Below are 18,709 nucleotides of genomic sequence, written 5' to 3' on the forward strand. Positions count from 1 at the left end.
CTCTCCCAGTGGCCATTCGCTCCTCGGACTCCATCACAATTTTTAGAAAGCTTGTTAAATCTTGGCTTTTTATCCAGGCCTTTACATGATTGTTTTTATTGCTGCTTCTATGTGTTTTACTCATGTATAGCTTTTATGTTTGTATTTTGTAGATTTTAAATTAGATTGGTTTTATATTTGTAGCTTAATACTTTTATTGTCATTTTTATTGTGTGTTTTTAACTTTTGTAAACCGCCTTGAGATTGTTTTTAATGAAAGGCGGTATATAAATTTATCAATAAATAAATAAATAACCACAAGTAGCTAAAAGTAGGTCCATTGGTACTTTGACCTATAAAGCCAAAAGTTGGCAAAGAAAAGTCACCTTGTCATGGCATGGTTGACAAAAGAGGCCACTACCTTTAAGCTGGCCCTTTTTGAAATGTGTGGTAAGAGGTTATATGTTTAGGGTGCCAGTGCTTTGGATGGATCTTTCTAAAAATGTGCCAGTGCAGTAGGTGCTTTGAAACTACCACTTTCCTGTTTAGATTTTTCCATTGACAGATAATTTGACTCTTCGGTCTCTAGTTGGAGCAAAATGAAGGCTATATAAAGGGGAAGGTGCCGTTGTTGTTGCCTTTAGACTGTATTCTCCATAGCTGATCTCTAGCTGCGATTCAACATTTCTGAATGACTTCTGCAGTTCTGAGAGAATATTATAAAATTGGACTCAGGAATATAAAGAGAGAAGACCTGCAATTTGCTTTCCTATCAGAAACCACCAGAGGGAGTGAAGGAGACAAGGCAGTGTAAAGCTATTTTGAGCCAAGTATTTCATCCCGTTTTCGTCTCTCTCAGGGCTGCTTCGCACATACCTATTTACTGTGCAAATATCATTTGTAGGAAAATCATGTGTATGTGTATACATATGTGTGTATGTATACACATATAATATGTGTATGCACTGGGATAACGCAGTTGGCATTCATCTATGGATTCAGCATTGATTTGCATACTTTGAGTGCATATACTTCTATGTATAAAACAAAACATGTCTGATATAGATATCTATTGAAACTATTGGTTTTTTAGGATATAAGCCTTCTTTTAAACTTTTATAAAAATCATTCCTTGTTGCCAAACAGTCTATTTGGGACAACTACGTCTGACTCCTCCATATTAGGGCAGGGAAGAACAACCTTTTCATAGGATTTGTTTGATGGACATATTTCAGATCAGCACTGCCAAGAATTCCTTTTAGACTTGGTGTGCTATAATTTTTGAATTTGCCATGATTAATAGCAAAATAAAAATAAAAAATGGCTGTTACAGTTATGTTTTGAAAACTAAAAGCTTCAACTTTGATATGTTAATGTGTTTTTTGTAGAAACTGCAGGCTTTGCAAACCATTCTACTAGAAGCATAGGAAGCTCCCTTCTAGTCATTCAGACTATCAGTCCATTTAGGTCTGCGCTGACTGGCTGCAGCTCTCCATGGTTTCAAAAAGGGATCGCCCTACATGGACATCCCAGGGATTGAACCTGGGACTTTTCTGTATGCAAAGTTTGACATGTGCTCTGTCACTGAGCTATTGCCTTTCTCCCTATGAGTTGCTCCCCCAAAGAGTATATATCTGTGGCTGCCCCGCTTCTTTGGAACACTCTCCCCCACCCCCCCGATTCATTCAGCCCCCTCCCTGGCTGCTTTTTAAGGCCCTTCTTAAGACCCACCTGTTTTGCCAGGTGTTTGCCCTATTATTATTATTATTATTATTGCTAATGGTATTGTTGTTCACCACCTAGAGTCTTTGGAAAAGGTGGTATATAAGAAAATTTTAATTAATTAATTAATATAGTTCCCTCAGCTGGTGCTAGTTGTCAGCTCATTAGAACATAAGAACTGCCCTTCTGGATCAAGCCCAAGACCTATCTAGTCCAACATCCAGTGGCCCACAGGATGCCTCCGGGAAGCCCACAGGCAAGAGGTAAAGGCATGTGCTCTTTCCTGCTGTTGCTCCCCTGCAACTGGTATTTAGAGGCATCATGCCTCTTAAGCTGGAGGTGGCCTGTAGCCCTCAGACTAGTAGCCATTAATAGACCTGTCCTCCATGAATTTATGGAGCTCAACTAACGCTTTTTTTCTGTCTCAAATGGGAGGCTAGTATACATTCTATACTTATAACTTGTTATTCTTCATGGAAATGTGGGTTCTGTGCCTGTGCAGAACACATGTTGGCACAGAGGCCTGTGTAAACAATGCACATGGAAGACATGTGTGGTCATTAGTGATGGGGAACAGGAAAGATAAAGCAGGCATCATGATTCGCAGCCAGCCAACACCTTGTAAAATAGCCGCGGTTCCCTCAACCAATGCCAGTCACCAGCCAACACCTTTTGCCCTGAGGAGAATGCACATGTAAAGCGAGGGAGGTCATAAGTTGCAAAGATAACAAACTGGCCCAGTAGAACCTTGAAAAGAACTGCAGAAGAGGAGCTTGGGTAGGGATGACACTGTCTAGGCAGTGTGAGGCTAAAGCAGCAGTAAGTGCCTCTAAGGACAGACAGGAGCCTGGAAGTTTTTCACACCCGGTTTTTAGTTCTCATCTCCTCTGCAGTAGAGGTATCCATTCACATATCAGCCAAATTTACCCTGAAGTTCCTGTAAGTTATTAGGGAACACTTCACACACAATTTGGCTTTTTCATCACTCATTAGAATGTAGCCTGATTTATATCTGGGTTTTATTTTTAAAAATCCACTTTTTGCGTTGTTTCTTGCGGGGGGGGGGGCAACTTTGAACTCTCAGTAAAGCCTCGCAGAAAACCCACGGTAAAGCCTGTAGTCTGGGAAAGCTCCTGGTGGTGGGAAATCACAGGCCAGGGCCTTAGAAAACAAAAGTGATCACTTTCCCCCTCTGAATTCTACAGAACAGATGGACCGTGCATGAGAGAATGAGGCATCGTCGCATCGTGGCAGGCAATCAGTGGTGCCCTCTAGAGGGCAATAGGCATGCCATTATGCCTAGCAGTGACTCTGGAAAGGAGAACACAAATCAGAACAAAGAGTCTAGGGAAGGCATGGCAGGGCTCCCCAATGCCAGGCAACAGTGTGTGTTTCTATGAACACAAACAGGATCCAGTCCCCACCACTAAGCGCATACAAACCACCACACAGGATCCATCTCATGGCATTCCCAGCATGTTTGAATACAGATACTCTGTACTCATTCCTGTGAGTGCAAAATACATGACCACCTTTTCTCTAGCAGAGACAGTCACTCAGTGGGGCCCACGGACAACCAACACAAGTTCCCTTTACTCTAAATTAGCTTCCTAGGTGAACATCTCAAGTGTGCAGGGAGAGCATTGCTATCCCCTCTTTTGGCAGGGAATAAATTTCTTTCTTTTCTTTCTTTTCTTTTTCTTAAATACTTTATGGCAGAAAAGTGTCCACGAAGACTATGCCGCATACTGGATGTATATGGTTTTGGTTTAAATATCAACTCTGATATTTGGGATTCAAATTTTATTTTAATCGTGATTATTTAGGATTCTAATGCGCAAGTAAGGAGTGCCGAGCAAACTGTTTGCATAGACTTTGACAGCTAATAAAGGGAATTTGCACAGTGTTTAAAATTTAACCAGTTGCATTACATCCCATGACGTTCATAAATTCTAACTGTAATTTATGTTCAGCTGCTTTATTTTATTCTTTTTTTTTTTTTACAGCTTTCACACTTCCAGAACTTTCAGAACAGTTTTCACCACCTGACAGTGCTCCTCCACTCCTTGTCAAGTTAGTGGAAGCCATTGAAAGAAAAGGTAATGCAGATGATGAGTGGAGCTGGCATGTTGTTAATTTGCTGTGTGTGTCCAGTCATTCAAAGTAGCACCTATTCAGAGTCACATTTTGCATTGCAAGTGCCATGTGTAAAGTGTCAGAAGCCATATCAGGTAATGCTTGATCTTACACAGTTCTTGTGTGCTTATGCAATAATGTCAGAATTGGACTCAGTCTGTGGGCTTCTTAATTCCCGCCTCCCATTCCCTGCATGGATGTTCAACCAAATCAAATTTAGACCTATCTTACTGGTATGCAGACGCTACTTGAAGAGTGGCTACTTTGAATATTAAGATAGTGGTCAGGCTTGCAAAGTTTGCCACCTAGCAGCTTTATGGAAACGGATATTTCCTAAAGGGTATGTACTTGGATAAGTACCAGAACAATAAAATGCTTTCACTTCAGGTAGCAAAAGCACTGCCCCTGAAACAAACAGCAGTAAACCTTTGGTCCAGAAGTGGGTGGAAACTGTTCAGTATCATTAAGTGGTGAGAAGCACTGAGGGCAGTGCTGAAAAGGTATAGTTGCCTTTGGGTGAGAGAGAGCCCTGGAAATTTGGGGTGCCTTTTTGTAGTGCCTGTTTACTTACAACTATACTAGTATGAACAACTTTGGGAGGTTAAAATAGACTCCGAAGGCAGACATCACCACTGCTAATCCTGCATCAGACTCCCAGAAAGAACGCTAAAGTGCTTCAGTTTTAACCAACTTCATCTACCAAAGTTATCTTTGTCTGGCCAAATTCAGTTTTAGTGCTACACTGTGATTAAACCATGCTTTAGTGTTACTGGCACAAGTCGGTTTGCTATTCTGGCTCATTCACAAACTGATTAAAACAAACCAAGTAGTGAGCCTGAGGCTCATGCTAATAACACTAAACCATGGGTTAGTCATAGTTTAGCATTACGACTTAATCTGGCTTCTGTGTGTCCAAATTTGAACTTGCTACTACAAACTTTCTCTACCTTTCCAGTCCCACTAGCTGAGAATGACACCTCCCAAAGGCAGGAGAGAGAAGTTTCAGCCTCCAAGGAATGCTAATGTTCTTTTCCCAAGTCCCTGATCACCTATTCTTACTATTATTACTGTTAGTTAGATTTCTATCCCACCCTTCCTCTGAGGGTGTTTTATCATCACAGCAACACCATGAGGTTAATTAAACTGAAAGATAGTAAATGGTCTAAGCTCATTCAGTTTGCTTTGTGGGTGAGTTGAGATTTGAACCCTGGTCTCCTTTCTCCTAGTCTAGTGTCCTTCATCAACCCTAAGTGCAATTCCCTGACTAATGTTTGTTTATTAGGCTTGTGCAAGGCTTCAGCCAAAGTTGAATATTTATTTATTTATTTATTTATTTATTTATTTATTTATTTATTTATTTATTTACAACATTTTTATACCACCTTTCTGCCTTGGCAAAGGCACCCAAAGCGGTTTACAGTATTAAAAGACACAAACAACAGATTAGTAAAACGTCTCAGACTTTTAGTCTTTTCGAGAGCTGAGGACAATTGCTCCCTGGCCGGGGTGCCTCCTTTCTTGCCTTCCTCTCAGGGCACACTGGTCTTTCCGTACTCCTGGGAAGGTGGGGGGCCTGCCCCAACAGTCGTAAAACAGAGTAAAATACTCTGCACAGTCCCCCTGGCACAATGTGCAGGCAGCTGCTCCAACTGTGCAGTGCTGTACTTTGGCCGGTGCTGATGGGGCTCCTTTAAGGGAAATGGATCCCTACGCCATCTTGGAAGAGGTGCAGAGAGTGCTAGGAAGTCTAGCCCTTCCCAGTGCTTTCCTCCTAGAGCTCTTAATAATGGCGCAGCGGAGTAATGACTTGACTAGCAAGCTAGAGGTTGCAGGTTCAAATCCCCACTGGTACGTTTCCCAGACTGTGGGAAACATCTATATCGGGCAGCAGTGATATAGGAAGATGCTGAAAGGCATCAGTTCATACTGCATGGGAGGAGGCAATGGCAAACCCCTCCTGTATTCTACCAAAGACAACCACAGGGCTCTGTGGTCGCCAGGAGTCGACACCGACTCGACAGCACACTGTCTCTCTTAAATTGAGCCCTCTTGGACCCCTATGCCATCTTGGAAGGCATGCACAGAGTGTTAGGGAGTGTAGCCCATCCCAGTTCTTTCCTCCTAGAGCTCTTAAGAGACAGATGTCTCTAAGCGGGCCCTCCCAGCTCTGATAAAAGAACAATACTGTGTACCGTGCAGAGATCCGCAAATCGGAAATGGCTTTCTTCTATGTAAAGTGTGTGTGTACACACACACACCATCTCTCACATTATTTGTGGTTTAGCCCTAATACAGATTCTCAAAGTCAAGGTTTTGGATTGTACCCTGAGTGGGGTTCAGTTGTATGTGAGTGATTGCAAACAGAATCACACAACTACATATTAACTCTTATTACAAAGAGGTAATTGGGTGAAATTAAAATAAGAAAGTCACAGGAGATGTTTTGGTTCATAAAGCCAATCTGTTTTGTTTTTAAGGTCTGGAATGTTCAACATTGTACAGGTCACAAGGGTCAAGCGGTGTTGCAGAATTAAGACAAATTACTGAGTGTGGTAGGTAACTATTTTTCTTACAACCCAATCTGAAACATATTTACTGGAAACTAAGATGAAAGATTTCAGTGTGCTTAAATGTATGTATTATGTTTTATGTTCTGCATAGAGTAGATTTGAAATGTAATGTTAACACACAAACAACCAACATTTAGAATATTTTTGCCTTTTATTGGTATTCTAATACAGCATTGAGTCAAACTAACCCCATGTTCCACCAATTAAAAGAAGGAAAGTACAAGAACATAAGAACAGCCCTGCTGGATCAGGCCGATCTAGTCCAGCATCCTGTTTCGCACAGTGACCCACCAGATGCCAGGCAAGAGCTGAGGGCACGCACTCTCTCCTGCTGTTACTTCGCTACAACTTGTATTCAGAGGCATCTTGCCTCTGAGGCTGGAGGTGGTATGGCCTATAACCCTCAGACTAGTATAGTCTGGAGGATAGAGATGTCCTCCATGAATTTCTCTAAACCCCTCTTAAAGCCATCTAAGCTGTTGGCTATCACCACATCTTGTGGCAGAGAATTCCATAGTTTATAATCTTGGACCCATTGGCTTATAGTTTATAAAGGTTTGTGGTTTATTTTATAAATGAAAACCCATATATTTATAAACTTGAGACGTGGATTATATAGGTATTTTGGTTTTCCTGGAAATCCTTTTAACAATGCCAGATATTTGGCTAAATAACAGCAAGAATGCAAGGTACAACAGGGCCCTGCTTGTAGTCTGAGCCTCCTTAAAGAGCAAGCCTTTCTTTGCTTATGCTAACTTATTTATAATGGCTGGGATCCAGAGATTATCCTTAGGTGTACCTAAGGACTTGGGCACGCTTGGGCATGGGTGCTTTTGTGAGCCCCCACCCTTTTCCTATTAAAATAATAGGCTCCTGTGCCATATCACAAGCTACAGTATCTCTCAAAGTCCCCTCCGATTCAAAAGCAGTTCCCTATGCAGTAAGGGGAGTCGTTTTCAAGAAAACGTCCAAAGCCCCTTTGGGCATGCTGAACTAGTTGCTTTGGATCCTAACCAATCTGTTTTCAATTGCATAATGTCAGTTAAATCTAGTACCTTGCAAAAGAAGAATAGTGCTTTCATTCTCACAGTGATTCTGAAATGTCATTGCCTTCAGTACCTGTGCAATGATTTTTTCAACTTAACATAAACAAGTGGGATGCCGAAAGCAGTGTAATATGGTTGTTCTTAATCACAGTCTTTGAGACTGTGGCACCTTTGCCTGTACTGCTAGTAAAGGATAGGAGGATAGGGCTACTAGCAAGGGCCATGCTCCTGAGCAGCAGGTGCCTGGAAACACCAGCAGAAGGGGCAGTTGCCCTCCTTTCCCCACTTGCAGGCTTCCCAGATGTTCCCTGATGCACTGTGAAGCAGGATGCTGGACTAGATGATCCTTTGGCCTGATCCAGGAGGGCTCTTCTTACTTTTATTTATACATTTGTATTACAAGCTTGTATATTTAGGTCCTGATAGATTCTTGTGCCTTAGGAAAATGGACCCTCCACAATCAAGTGTTTGATTTTTACATCAGCTTAACCAATTGGCCCATAGCCTTAAAATGCAATATTTTTGCTCAACTAGTTTGCTGTTTCAACTGAACCTCCCCACACCCCGTTGTTTCTCTTCGAACTAGCTTTCAGCAATTAAACCCCCAACATTTTAGTTTTTTCAGGAGGGTTTCCACTTTCTTTCTAGAATAATAATAAATTATTTACCATTCACAGCCTAGAACTCTGATAAATGTAATCTAAAATAATTGTCTAAAATAATTGTAGTAGCATACTTTGCAGAACTGCAAATGTATTTGGGGATTTCAAAGCATATTTGGAAACTTAAATGTACTTCTAAGAATTTCATCCTCCTAATGTGCAGATTATGTATGTGCACCCATGTGTGCACACATTTAAATGTATCCCTAGAATTTTTGGCACCTTAAGTCATTGATTCTAGTGCCAATAAAACCGTCCGTTTATTTTCACCTGGCCCTAGCATTGGTTGCCCTTTATGCATTACTGTTTACACAAAATATTAGTATGTAAAACATAGCCCAGTTTAAAATAACTTGGACTTTGGGAAGGCCTATAACAATCTGCTCATATTACCGCATGAATCAGAGGTATGAGTACATGCATGTATGAGTACGTGCATACCTAATACTTAAAGTGTTTGTGAGATCTGAACATTATAGAAACACTGTGGTTTAGAGAAGGTGCTCATTGTGAGGTATATGCCACCTGTAGGTTTCGCAGCTCATCACCAATGTGCAGGTTTGTCGTGTTCTTCTGTCTAAACTGTCAACTGGTATCATCATCAATGGCCACCTTGTTTCTTACATATAAACTTGCCACTAGAAATGGGGATGGTGGCATACAGTTATGTAATATGTGTCTCAAGATGCAGAGTTTATATAGAAAGAAGTCTTCATACAGTGATTTAAGGTGTGTGCTGAACTAGAGTTTATTTGGTATCTTACATTAAGATATCCTAAACTTTTTAAATAGTTGCAGAAGTTCATATTTGGGTGTTGTGTTTGGGTGTTGTTAATATTTCATTACAAAGCAAACTGAAGTGTAAGCTTGATCCCTCTTTTGTACAAATAAACCGGGTGGGAGCGGGGAATTGAAATGTGCAAAATGCAAAGCATGGTGTATTTTCTCTCATTTTTCAGATGTTTCTACGGTGGATTTTGATGCTATAGATCTGCAGATTTTATCAGATGCTTTGAAGAGGTACTTTCTGGACCTGCCAAATCCTGTCATTCCAGCATCTGTTTACAATGAAACAATATCTACAGCACAAGGTATGTGCTATATGTAAACTGCTTCTTTTCTCTCCTTTTTAAAAAGAATCTTCAACTTCAACAGTACGGTTTGATTTTTATTTGTAGTATATATAAGCTCTGGAAGGCTTACTGTACCACAAAAAGAAGGTGTATGTAAGACTCGTATATGACTTGAACCTTACACATACACATTCTAGGTCTCTTTCAGACATTATGCAGTGCATGTATCCATGGTGGGTGGCTGCAGCCAGTCCTAGCCCGTGCACCTGTATGATACACATAATTGAAAATGTGTGTTTTGTCACATGCTCACCTTACATTTTTAGGTGGAGGCATAAAATGTCTAATGGGAGAAAAGCTTTAAAACATAATGTTCAAAACATATCTTAGAACTTGGTGTGTCTTGGCGAGTACAATATCTGTACAAACACTGGTTAACAAATCAAGGATTTGTCTGTATGCAGAAAGAGCTAATTGTTAACCTTTTATCAGCATTTGCAAGGTAAACGTATTAGAGAAGAGAGGATTCTGAAGTCCATTGGCAATTATGGGATACAGTGCAATAAATACATACAGATAAAGCTCATCCCCTAGAATAATGATTTCAGGCAGTGAGACTTAAACTGTTTCAGTGGTGGGCTTCACAGTCAGTTGTAAATTCTAGGGACAGGATATTATTGCTGGCGTAACCTTCAAAACTAGAACAGCACCTTGGAGGTTTATCTGCTACATCTCAGAATTACCCAATCATGTATGATACTAAACAGAAGGAAGACTTTTGCCAGCACACTGTGAACACCTTGTGTCTTTTACCAAAAGATTCTTCTGTTTCAATTTGACTTTTGTAGAGTCGCTCCTTCCTTTTCCAACCTGCTTGCTACAGTTTTTGAAGCTTTCTACAGAAGAAAAATCAGCTTGGGTTTCACTGATGGAATTAATGTTTTTCTTGCAAAATTGATACTTTTCAGAATATCTTTTTTTAAAGAAAAGTTGAATGATTCCAGGCTTATTTGGAGACATTTATTTCTTTGCAGAAGTGCAGAACCCTGAGGAAAATGCTCAAGTGCTGAAGAGGCTCATCAGATCGCCTAATATACCTCAACAGCATTGGTCCACACTCCAATATCTGCTCAAACACTTCTCTAGGCTTTGTCAGACCTCTGCCAAAAACCTTTTGAATGCAAGATCCCTAGCCGAAATTTTCAGCCTTCTGCTGTTCAGATCCCAGGTAGCAAGGTAAGATACATGTACATATATCTGATAATTTTGCAGAATATTTAATTCATGTTCAGCATCTGCATTAATGTTTCAATATATTATTGACATTTTCACAGCTCTGACAATACTGAACACCACGTAAAAATCTTAGAAGTGTTAATTGCCAGTGAACTGAATGAGAGACAACCTGCACCAGGTAAGAAAATTTGTGTTTTGGAAACAGATGCATTTTTAAGTAAACTTCACAATTTATTATGGGAGCCAGTATCTGCCTGTTTCATAGTTCTTAGGTTAACATCATTGATTATGTGTGTTACAGTACATAATCTGTATTTGTTTTTTAGAATTTTTTATTATTATTATTTCTTGTTTACACAGTCAGACAGGTGTTGTTGACTGGTTTGTTTTATCCAGACATCGAGTCCTTCCCAAGGACCTGGGATGCCAGAATTTTATTATCAATATTGTTTTTATTATTATATATATCGATGCAAAATAGAGGCAGTTCCCAGTAAAGTTGCTTTTTGTAATTGACTGGTGGTGATTTCTGTGGCCCCTATGGTGTTGAGGTGCTCTTCAACTTGTTTTGGAATTGCGCCTAGGACGCCAATTACTACTGGGATTATTTTGGTCTTCTTCTGCCACAGCCTTTCAATTTCAATTTGTAGATCTTTGTATTCTGTGATTTTTTCTATTTCTTTTTCTTCTATTCTGCTATTCTGCTTTTCTTCTATTCTGCTACAATTTTTTAATTGTAAACCGCCCTGAGCCAGCTCGGAAGGGTGGTATAAAAATCAATCAATCAATCAATCAATCAATCAAATAAATATTTTATGTCAGTTATTTTGGCTTGTTTTTCTTTCTTCTCAGCTACAGTTATATCTGGTGTTTTGTATGGCAGATGTTTGTCTGTTTGTAGTCGAAAGTCCCATAATATTTTTGCATCTTCATTTTGTACAACTTTTTCAATTTTATGGTCTCACCAATTTTTGGCTACAGGAAGCTTGTATTTTTTGCAGATGTTCCAGTGTTTTGTTTGTTTGTTATTGCCTGTAGCAACACAGGAAGTGTTCAGTTTGGGGTAGCAAAACCCTTTCAGTTTTTATTATTTTGAATTGAATATCCATATGACAGTCGTGGGAAATCTCTGGCTGTGCATGGAGGCAAAGGCGTTGTGCTGATATGCAAATCCTGCTTGCTCAGTCTTGTGATAAAGCCCTGATCCAGGAGTGAGAGGAAGTTCCTGTGTACCCATGTATGATATGTTAAGATATGCCATCAAGGGCAAAGCCTGTGGGTAGTTATTTTTCAAAAAGAGTTTAGTTGACTGACTATTGGTTTGTTCTTCTTAGTTGTACTTAAGATGTCTAAGTTCATTCATAGGATCTACTAGTCTTATTGTTTAAAGTGGTGCTTATTCAAACAAGGGTATTGGGATTCAAGTCTGCTTGAAAAATCCTTCTCTGACTTGTAAGTTTCTTCCCCACCCACTCTGCACATGCTCACTAGTACTCTGTATTATTAGTCACAGTGCTCTAGGACTGACCTCTGGTGAAAGTAGATATGGGGTTAAGTCCTAGTGAGTCTTGGCTCATATTAACCATCCCTCCATATCAAGTTCAGTTCTAGCAGAATGAACTGAGAATAAGGGGTATTGTTCCTTGCTAGAATAAGGAGAATAATTAAGAGCAGCTGGGGGTGAGTGGGTTTCGTCTTTAGCAGTAGCCACACAAAAATCACCTGTAACCTCTCCTTGGTTCAGGTTCTTGTGTGGAAATAATTGCTCTGCTTTCATCTGAACCTGTGAACTCTGATCTGGTTGCAGTGAGCAGAGTTCATGGCTTAATTACATAATAAGACCTGGGGCAGCTCTTACCACACTCAATGCGACCCAACCTCAACTGAAGGATCATTGCAGGGACCAGGCAGGGACTCCCAATAAGTGCTGTGTGGATGCATTCTTTCTCATTGAGAGTGGTGCAGGAAGCATTTCTGTGTCAGAAAGTCCTGCCAATCCATGGCGGAGAGAGTGGAAGGGATGAGAGTAGAGAGAACTAATCGTTGCAACTGCATGTGTATAATGCTGTAGATGCATTTTGAAGAGTCTCGTATAGGAACCTGGAGTATCTTTTCTCTTATTTCAAAATCCATGCTTCTCAAGACAACAGTAAAATCCTGGTCTACAAAGAGAGCTGGTGCAGCACAGGGGCTAGTAGCATGAGCTGGGTTCACATCTTCTCCTCAGGCATTTACAAGGTAGACCTAAGCAAGCTACTGTTCTTCCCCCCAGCCCCACTCCCATTTGTAAGATTATGATCTATATATTTAATTCTCTAAGGCATACCCATGGCTAATCCCATGCCTGGCAGCTCTTGCGAGAGTGCAGAGAGCTTCCAGATAGGCTAGCCATGGGATGGGTGGGAGGGGGAAAATGGCAGCAGTGGCTGGCCGGCTGGCTGAGTGGGGGACACCGAGAAAATGGCAGTGGCAGAAGGAGGCGGCAGGGATGGATGGGGCCAAGGACGAAGGAGGAGGCAATAGGCAGGGGAAGGAGGCAGCAGCGGACAGGTGACAAAACGGTGACAGCGGTGGGGGGGCGCTCAGCACAGGTGACAAACTAGAGGTGTAGACGCTCTGTGCCCAGCCCAGCTAGTCATCATTTATTTGCTTAAAACCATAGGTCATTGCAATATATAGGTCAGGATTCAAACCAGCAGCAGTTCCTTCAAATGGCAGCTCCCTGCACTCCTCAGAAATCTCTGTCCTAAGGTCAAGGGGCCCTCCAGAGTGGTGTCTCATAAGAAGGTTTGCATCAGAAGGAAAAGCCTGGTCTTTCTGTTTGTACATAGAGTGGTTAGGATCTCACCTATGGGGAACATGTCATTCAGCAAGAATCCCACCTAAGGTAAAATAAATATCCCCCAGGACAAATAAACACAGCAGAGGAATTAACATGTGACATCCCAATAAATTCAGTTTAAATGAGTGGTGTCCAGAACAGTGTAACATATTTCACTGCACAAACCTTTGCCTGCCAGCTGCAAATGTATTCGTAGCAACCTTGTATGTTGGAACTTTCCACTATCTGATAGAAGGGGCGTGTTTTCTTGAAATAATTTCTGATTATGATTATGCCAAGGGAGTTGGAAAGGAATCTTTCCAACTGGGAGATACATACAGTGGGTAATGCAATACATAGTGAACGACATCCTGCGCCGGGAGAGGGTAGTAAAGGACTTCTCAAGAACAGAATGTTAAGTTATACAGCTATGACTCTACGACAGGCTTGAATTTTGGAAACCAATGCCATTGGGCAACTGCATGTTGCAAATGCATTCCAGGTAGATATCAATATTGGGGATAATAATAATATTGGTCCACGTTACACAACTATTTTGTGTATTACTGAGATAATGCAAGCGAGGTATGTCCCCAGCATTAATCAGTTGGTGAGATTAAAGACTGCTCCTGGTTAACTAGACATTCCATTTATTTATTTTAAAATGCTAATTATTTGTTACATAACTCTTTATAGAAACTGTGGATGCCATCATCCTAAAAGAGGCATTTCTCCTCCTCTTTCACACAGGAGAGACTGATTCTCCTAACTAAGATGGGGCCTGCTGTCACATATACATGCAAAGAGAACCCAACAGTGTGTGCTTCCCCCACCCTACCCCAAAATTGTCTGGTTTGTGCATATTTTATTGATTATTTAATCAATTAAAGGAACTTCATTTGATTAGTCAGGTGAGAGCCTTAATGTGAAATGCAGTGACCACTTGAAATGCACAATATGAGTAATACATGTTTGCCGCGACCTGGGGGTCACTTGGGCCTTCTCCCTTCATCAGCAGGGCCTCAGAGTGCTCGAGGGGCAGGGGTTGGCCTTCACCCGTCTCGTCGTCCTCAGGGCTGTGGGGATCATTGTGGCTACCTCTCTCCAGAGGCCTCCACCACTCTTTCTCCTCTGCCCCCTCATCAAGAGCCACCTGCATTTTAAATAGCTGCTGGCAGCTCAGACAACCCCCAACCCCCTATGTCGGGCCTCCACCCTCCTTTATTAGCCCCCTTTTAGCCTCGGTATGAGCAGCTGTTAACTATCCGGGTATCCCCTCCCCTTCCTCCTCCTCCCAGCTTCGCCCCTCCCTTCCCTACGTGGTCCCTCTCTGACGTCAGCAGGAGGTGCCTGGCCTACGGTCCGCTCATGCAGCTGCTCTGTGGGGGCTCCCAGCACTTTCAGCATGTCGGTCGGCGTCCCAGTTTCCGAGGTCCTCCCATCGTTGCCAGGCCTTGCCCAAGCTTCTGCCACTGTCGTTGCCGGACCAGGCGGGGCAGTAAGACCGGTGGGGCCACCCTCCGGACAATGTTACATATGCAGCAACACGCACTAAGCCAAAATAAATAAAGTGGATATCCTCTGAAAACTCAGGCACATCTTCAGAGTGTTTATTGGTTTTCCCATTACCCTCTATGAGTAGTGGAATGTCTTGTGTGCATTAATTACATTGTGTGCAGAATGTGGTGTGCACATTGGCTTAGCCATAATATGAAAGTAGAGGTTTCTTGTGCATTTTCCTTTCTACATAAATGAGATCTGTATTTGCAGTCTGTTGCAGAATTACCATATTTGCCTGAATCTATGATTACCCCCTCCCCCAGTCTAACCTCTCTCTTTTAAGGCATTGTCTTATGTTGAGAGTCACCTTCTATTTGGGTAAATACGGTATGCAGTGGCCATGGTGGGGGTGTCATTATTTCCAGATAAATAGGCAGGAATGAGGACCCTTCTGCCAAGATGCTGAACATTTCTTTGGTTTGCGCGTAATATTTGAAGAGTCAAACTCTTTTGACAACTCTTCCTTGCAGCAGGCAGGAGTGGGACCAGTTGGCCTACTCTCTGACACAGTGATGTAACCAATCCACTTCAACTTAGCCTGAGCCATTCCATTTGCCACTGAAACTGGTATCTCTTGTAAAATCTGAAAGGATTTTGGTGAGAAACATATTTTACTACTAATCAGATCATGGACAGGAATGTATGAATGAACTTTGTCTGGGATCCCAACTAGAGTTGCACTAGTACAATAAGAAAAGTTGCATACACTTGTTTTCAGAGCTGAGCAAAGGTGTTCCGTGATGTTGTGCACAGATACAAGGTTGTGCAATGCATTGGGCAATGTGTCAAAATTGCTACTGCAGAAGCTTCCTTTCATTGTGGAACGTCATAGCACAGTGTCTTTGCGTTAGCACAACCTCATTGCACTGGGGCAGCACTAGTGAGGTTATGGACCCTTATCTTCCATTTTGTACTCAGTTTTTCTGTCTATTGAGATGTCTTTGGCTACAAATACATATGGACTGAAAAAGCTGAACTACAGTTTTAAGATCTGTATCAGAAGCGACAGACCTCCAGAAAGATATTATGAAATATACATAGATTCATTGTGACTGATGCTTGTTGCATTTCAAATGGACTCCACAGAGCAGTAAATAAAACAGGGTAATACAGTGATTGTATCAGTACATGACATGTTTCTATTATAGACTATTTTGCACCTGCCTTTAAGTGTGTTATAAATTGATCATACTTTTCAAGTTGCACCATATAGATTTTGTATACTATAGTATACTATAAATGTATACTATAGATATAGTATGCATTTTTATCATGAGTCATGTGTGCTTAGAGAAAATGTGTTTGAGTGGTTTGGCATGGGAAACACAATAATTGAAAAATCAAGCAGGTGGAGGTGGAGTGTTAATGCCTCTTTCCTCCCCTGCCCTCACTCTTAAGCCCATGGAAGTTCTAATATTCAGCCAGCAGAGGGCTCTCCTCATAAACTAATAGTAACCAGGTTGCATATCACTTTGAATAAGTAATATTTATTCAATATTTATTGAATTGTGAATTCCAAATTTTGTCAATACTTTCATTTCACTATGAAAACTATAGATGTTTCTGTGATTTCCTTGATCTCAACTGTGTGTTTAATCACATGGATAATCAGTGCAATGGAAGCTGAGTTGTATATGCTCTTTTCAGTCCCTGCCTTTAGATGCTTTGTGGGCTCAGTCTCCCAAGTGCCATCTATCAAGCAGCAAAACCAGTTATGCAAGACGTGGGGAAGTCCTGTTTATTGTAAAAGGGAGTAACCGTAGCCATAGAGCATGACCCCGCAGCCCATCTTTGTATCCAATGCCTTCTCTATGCAGCATCATGCAAAGACACGTGGATTCCCTTTAGTGGCTTTTCCCTCTACCTATGCATCCCCATTGCTACCTATAGTTGAATAGGCCTATTGTGAAGTTAAATCTCATATGCAGCTATTGTATACGTTTGTGTAACTGCACAGGTGAGCACTGACTCTCAATCACATCTTGCCTTGCGGGATAGTAGATGGGAACTGGTGTCTGCATGGATTGTTACAACCTAAGCAAAAACTGGGGCCAACAATTATCTGTAATGAATAGTGGTTTACCTAATTAATTGAGAAGAATTTAAGCAAATTGTCATTATGATACTTAAGCTGTTGTCAAGTAGAAGATACAAATGTGTCCTCCAGTTATTTTTGAGTTCCCCATTGAAAGGGCCAGTAGCTAATTTCCTGTGTACTCATTTTTTTCCTGTAGCCAAATGTAAGGAGATGTGTGAAACACATAAGAAAGTAACATCTCCTCATTTGCATATGCTTAAATTCAGGATTTCTTTGCTTCCTTGATCACTTTTAATACTGTTCCCTTACAGCCTGATCCCAGGCCAGCAGGTCTGGGCTTAGGATAGAAGATACCAGTTGCTCCACAAGCATAGGGTCACAAAAGACGTCAATGAGAGGTGGTAATCAGATACAGCAAGGCTGTATCACAGGATAGGTTGGGAGGTGCAAATTAAAATAAAAGCAGCTGGTATGGTGCTTGTTCTTTCAGACCTTTCTACTTTTTTCAAAATGCAAGTCTGAGTATAATAAACCTGATTCCCAACCAAGTACTGTTGTTCCTTCCAGACTACCTTCTTTCCCTATATTTCGAACATTAGTTCAATTTGTGTAACAGGAGCAGGGAGAAAGGAAGAGAGCAAACACACAACACCACAAAGAAAACAGATCACAGCTGTATTGAACCAGCAAGTATATACAGGTGAAACTCGGAAAATTAGAATATCGTGCAAAAGTCCATTAATTTCAGTAATGCAAATTAAAAGGTGAAACTGATATATGAGACAGACGCATTACATGCAAAGCAAGAGAAGTCAAGCCTTAATTCGTTATAATTGTGATGATCATGGCGTACAGCTCATGAAAACCCCAAATCCACAATCCCAGAAAATTAGAATATTACATGGAACCAAGAAGACAAGGATTGTAGAACAGAACAATATCAGACCTCTGAAAAGTATACAGTGTACTGTGCTTGATTGGCCAGCAAACTCACCTGACCTGACCCGATAGAGAATCTATGGGGCATTGCCAAGAGAAGGATGAGAGACATGAGACCAAACAATGCAGAAGAGCTGAAGGCCGCTAATGAAGCATCCTGGTCTTCCATAATACCTCATCAGTGCCACAGGCTGATAGCATCCATGCCACGCCGCATTGAGGCAGTAATTGCTGCAAAAGGGGCCCAAACCAAGTACTGAATACATATGCATGCTTATACTTTTCAGAGGTCCGATATTGTTCTATTCTACAATCCTTGTAGATCATCACAATTATAACAAATTAAGGCTTGACTTATCTCGCTTTGCATGTAATGCGTCTGTCTCATATATCAGTTTCACCTTTTAATTTGCATTACTGAAATTAATGGACTTTTGCACGATAGTCTAATTTTCCGAGTTTCACCTGTAGGCTGTTTTGTGGCTGGAGCACAGGGACCCAAGCAAGGTTGGCTGGAGCTCCCAGCCTGTCTGTAGGAAGAAATAGGCAGGAGACAGGCACAAGTCAAAGGCCTTTTTCACACATTGAGGCTGTTCTCATGCGCTGCCTAACCCAGGCTAGGGACGCCCAACCTGGATTAGGCTGCACAGCAGAACTGCTGGGATCAGGCTCAATCCCAGCAGGGCAGGGCAGCCTAGCCCTGCTTCTTAACCCAGCTGTTAGCTGAGGTTCAGGGAGTGAGTGCAGTCTTGTGTGTGAGCTGGGCTATTACTAGCCTAGTTGTTGTACACTGCCCAGACCCTCTGGATGGAGCGGTTTATAAATGTGATAGATAGATAGATAGATAGATTAGAGCACCCGTCTCTTGGGGGAACCCCGCAGTGCATCATGTGTGTCATGTGGTGCATTGTGGGATTCACAGAGGCT

General features: G+C 41.5%; 1 protein-coding gene across 5 annotated transcripts in view; it reads left to right on the plus strand.

Annotated features, from left to right (window-relative positions):
* Window positions 1–18,709, plus strand: part of PIK3R1 (phosphoinositide-3-kinase regulatory subunit 1) — an 89,919-nt gene that overhangs the window by 52,922 nt on the left and 18,288 nt on the right. For all 5 annotated transcript variants that reach the window (XM_053295626.1, XM_053295629.1, XM_053295625.1 and 2 more), the window contains 5 exons: window positions 3,708–3,800; window positions 6,315–6,389; window positions 9,075–9,206; window positions 10,223–10,424; window positions 10,523–10,602. In XM_053295626.1, the coding sequence (XP_053151601.1) occupies window positions 3,708–3,800; window positions 6,315–6,389; window positions 9,075–9,206; window positions 10,223–10,424; window positions 10,523–10,602 (582 nt within the window). The remainder of the gene's footprint in view (window positions 1–3,707; window positions 3,801–6,314; window positions 6,390–9,074; window positions 9,207–10,222; window positions 10,425–10,522; window positions 10,603–18,709) is intronic.

Source organism: Hemicordylus capensis, chromosome 2, assembly GCF_027244095.1.
Source record: "Hemicordylus capensis ecotype Gifberg chromosome 2, rHemCap1.1.pri, whole genome shotgun sequence".
NCBI lineage: Eukaryota > Metazoa > Chordata > Lepidosauria > Squamata > Cordylidae > Hemicordylus > Hemicordylus capensis.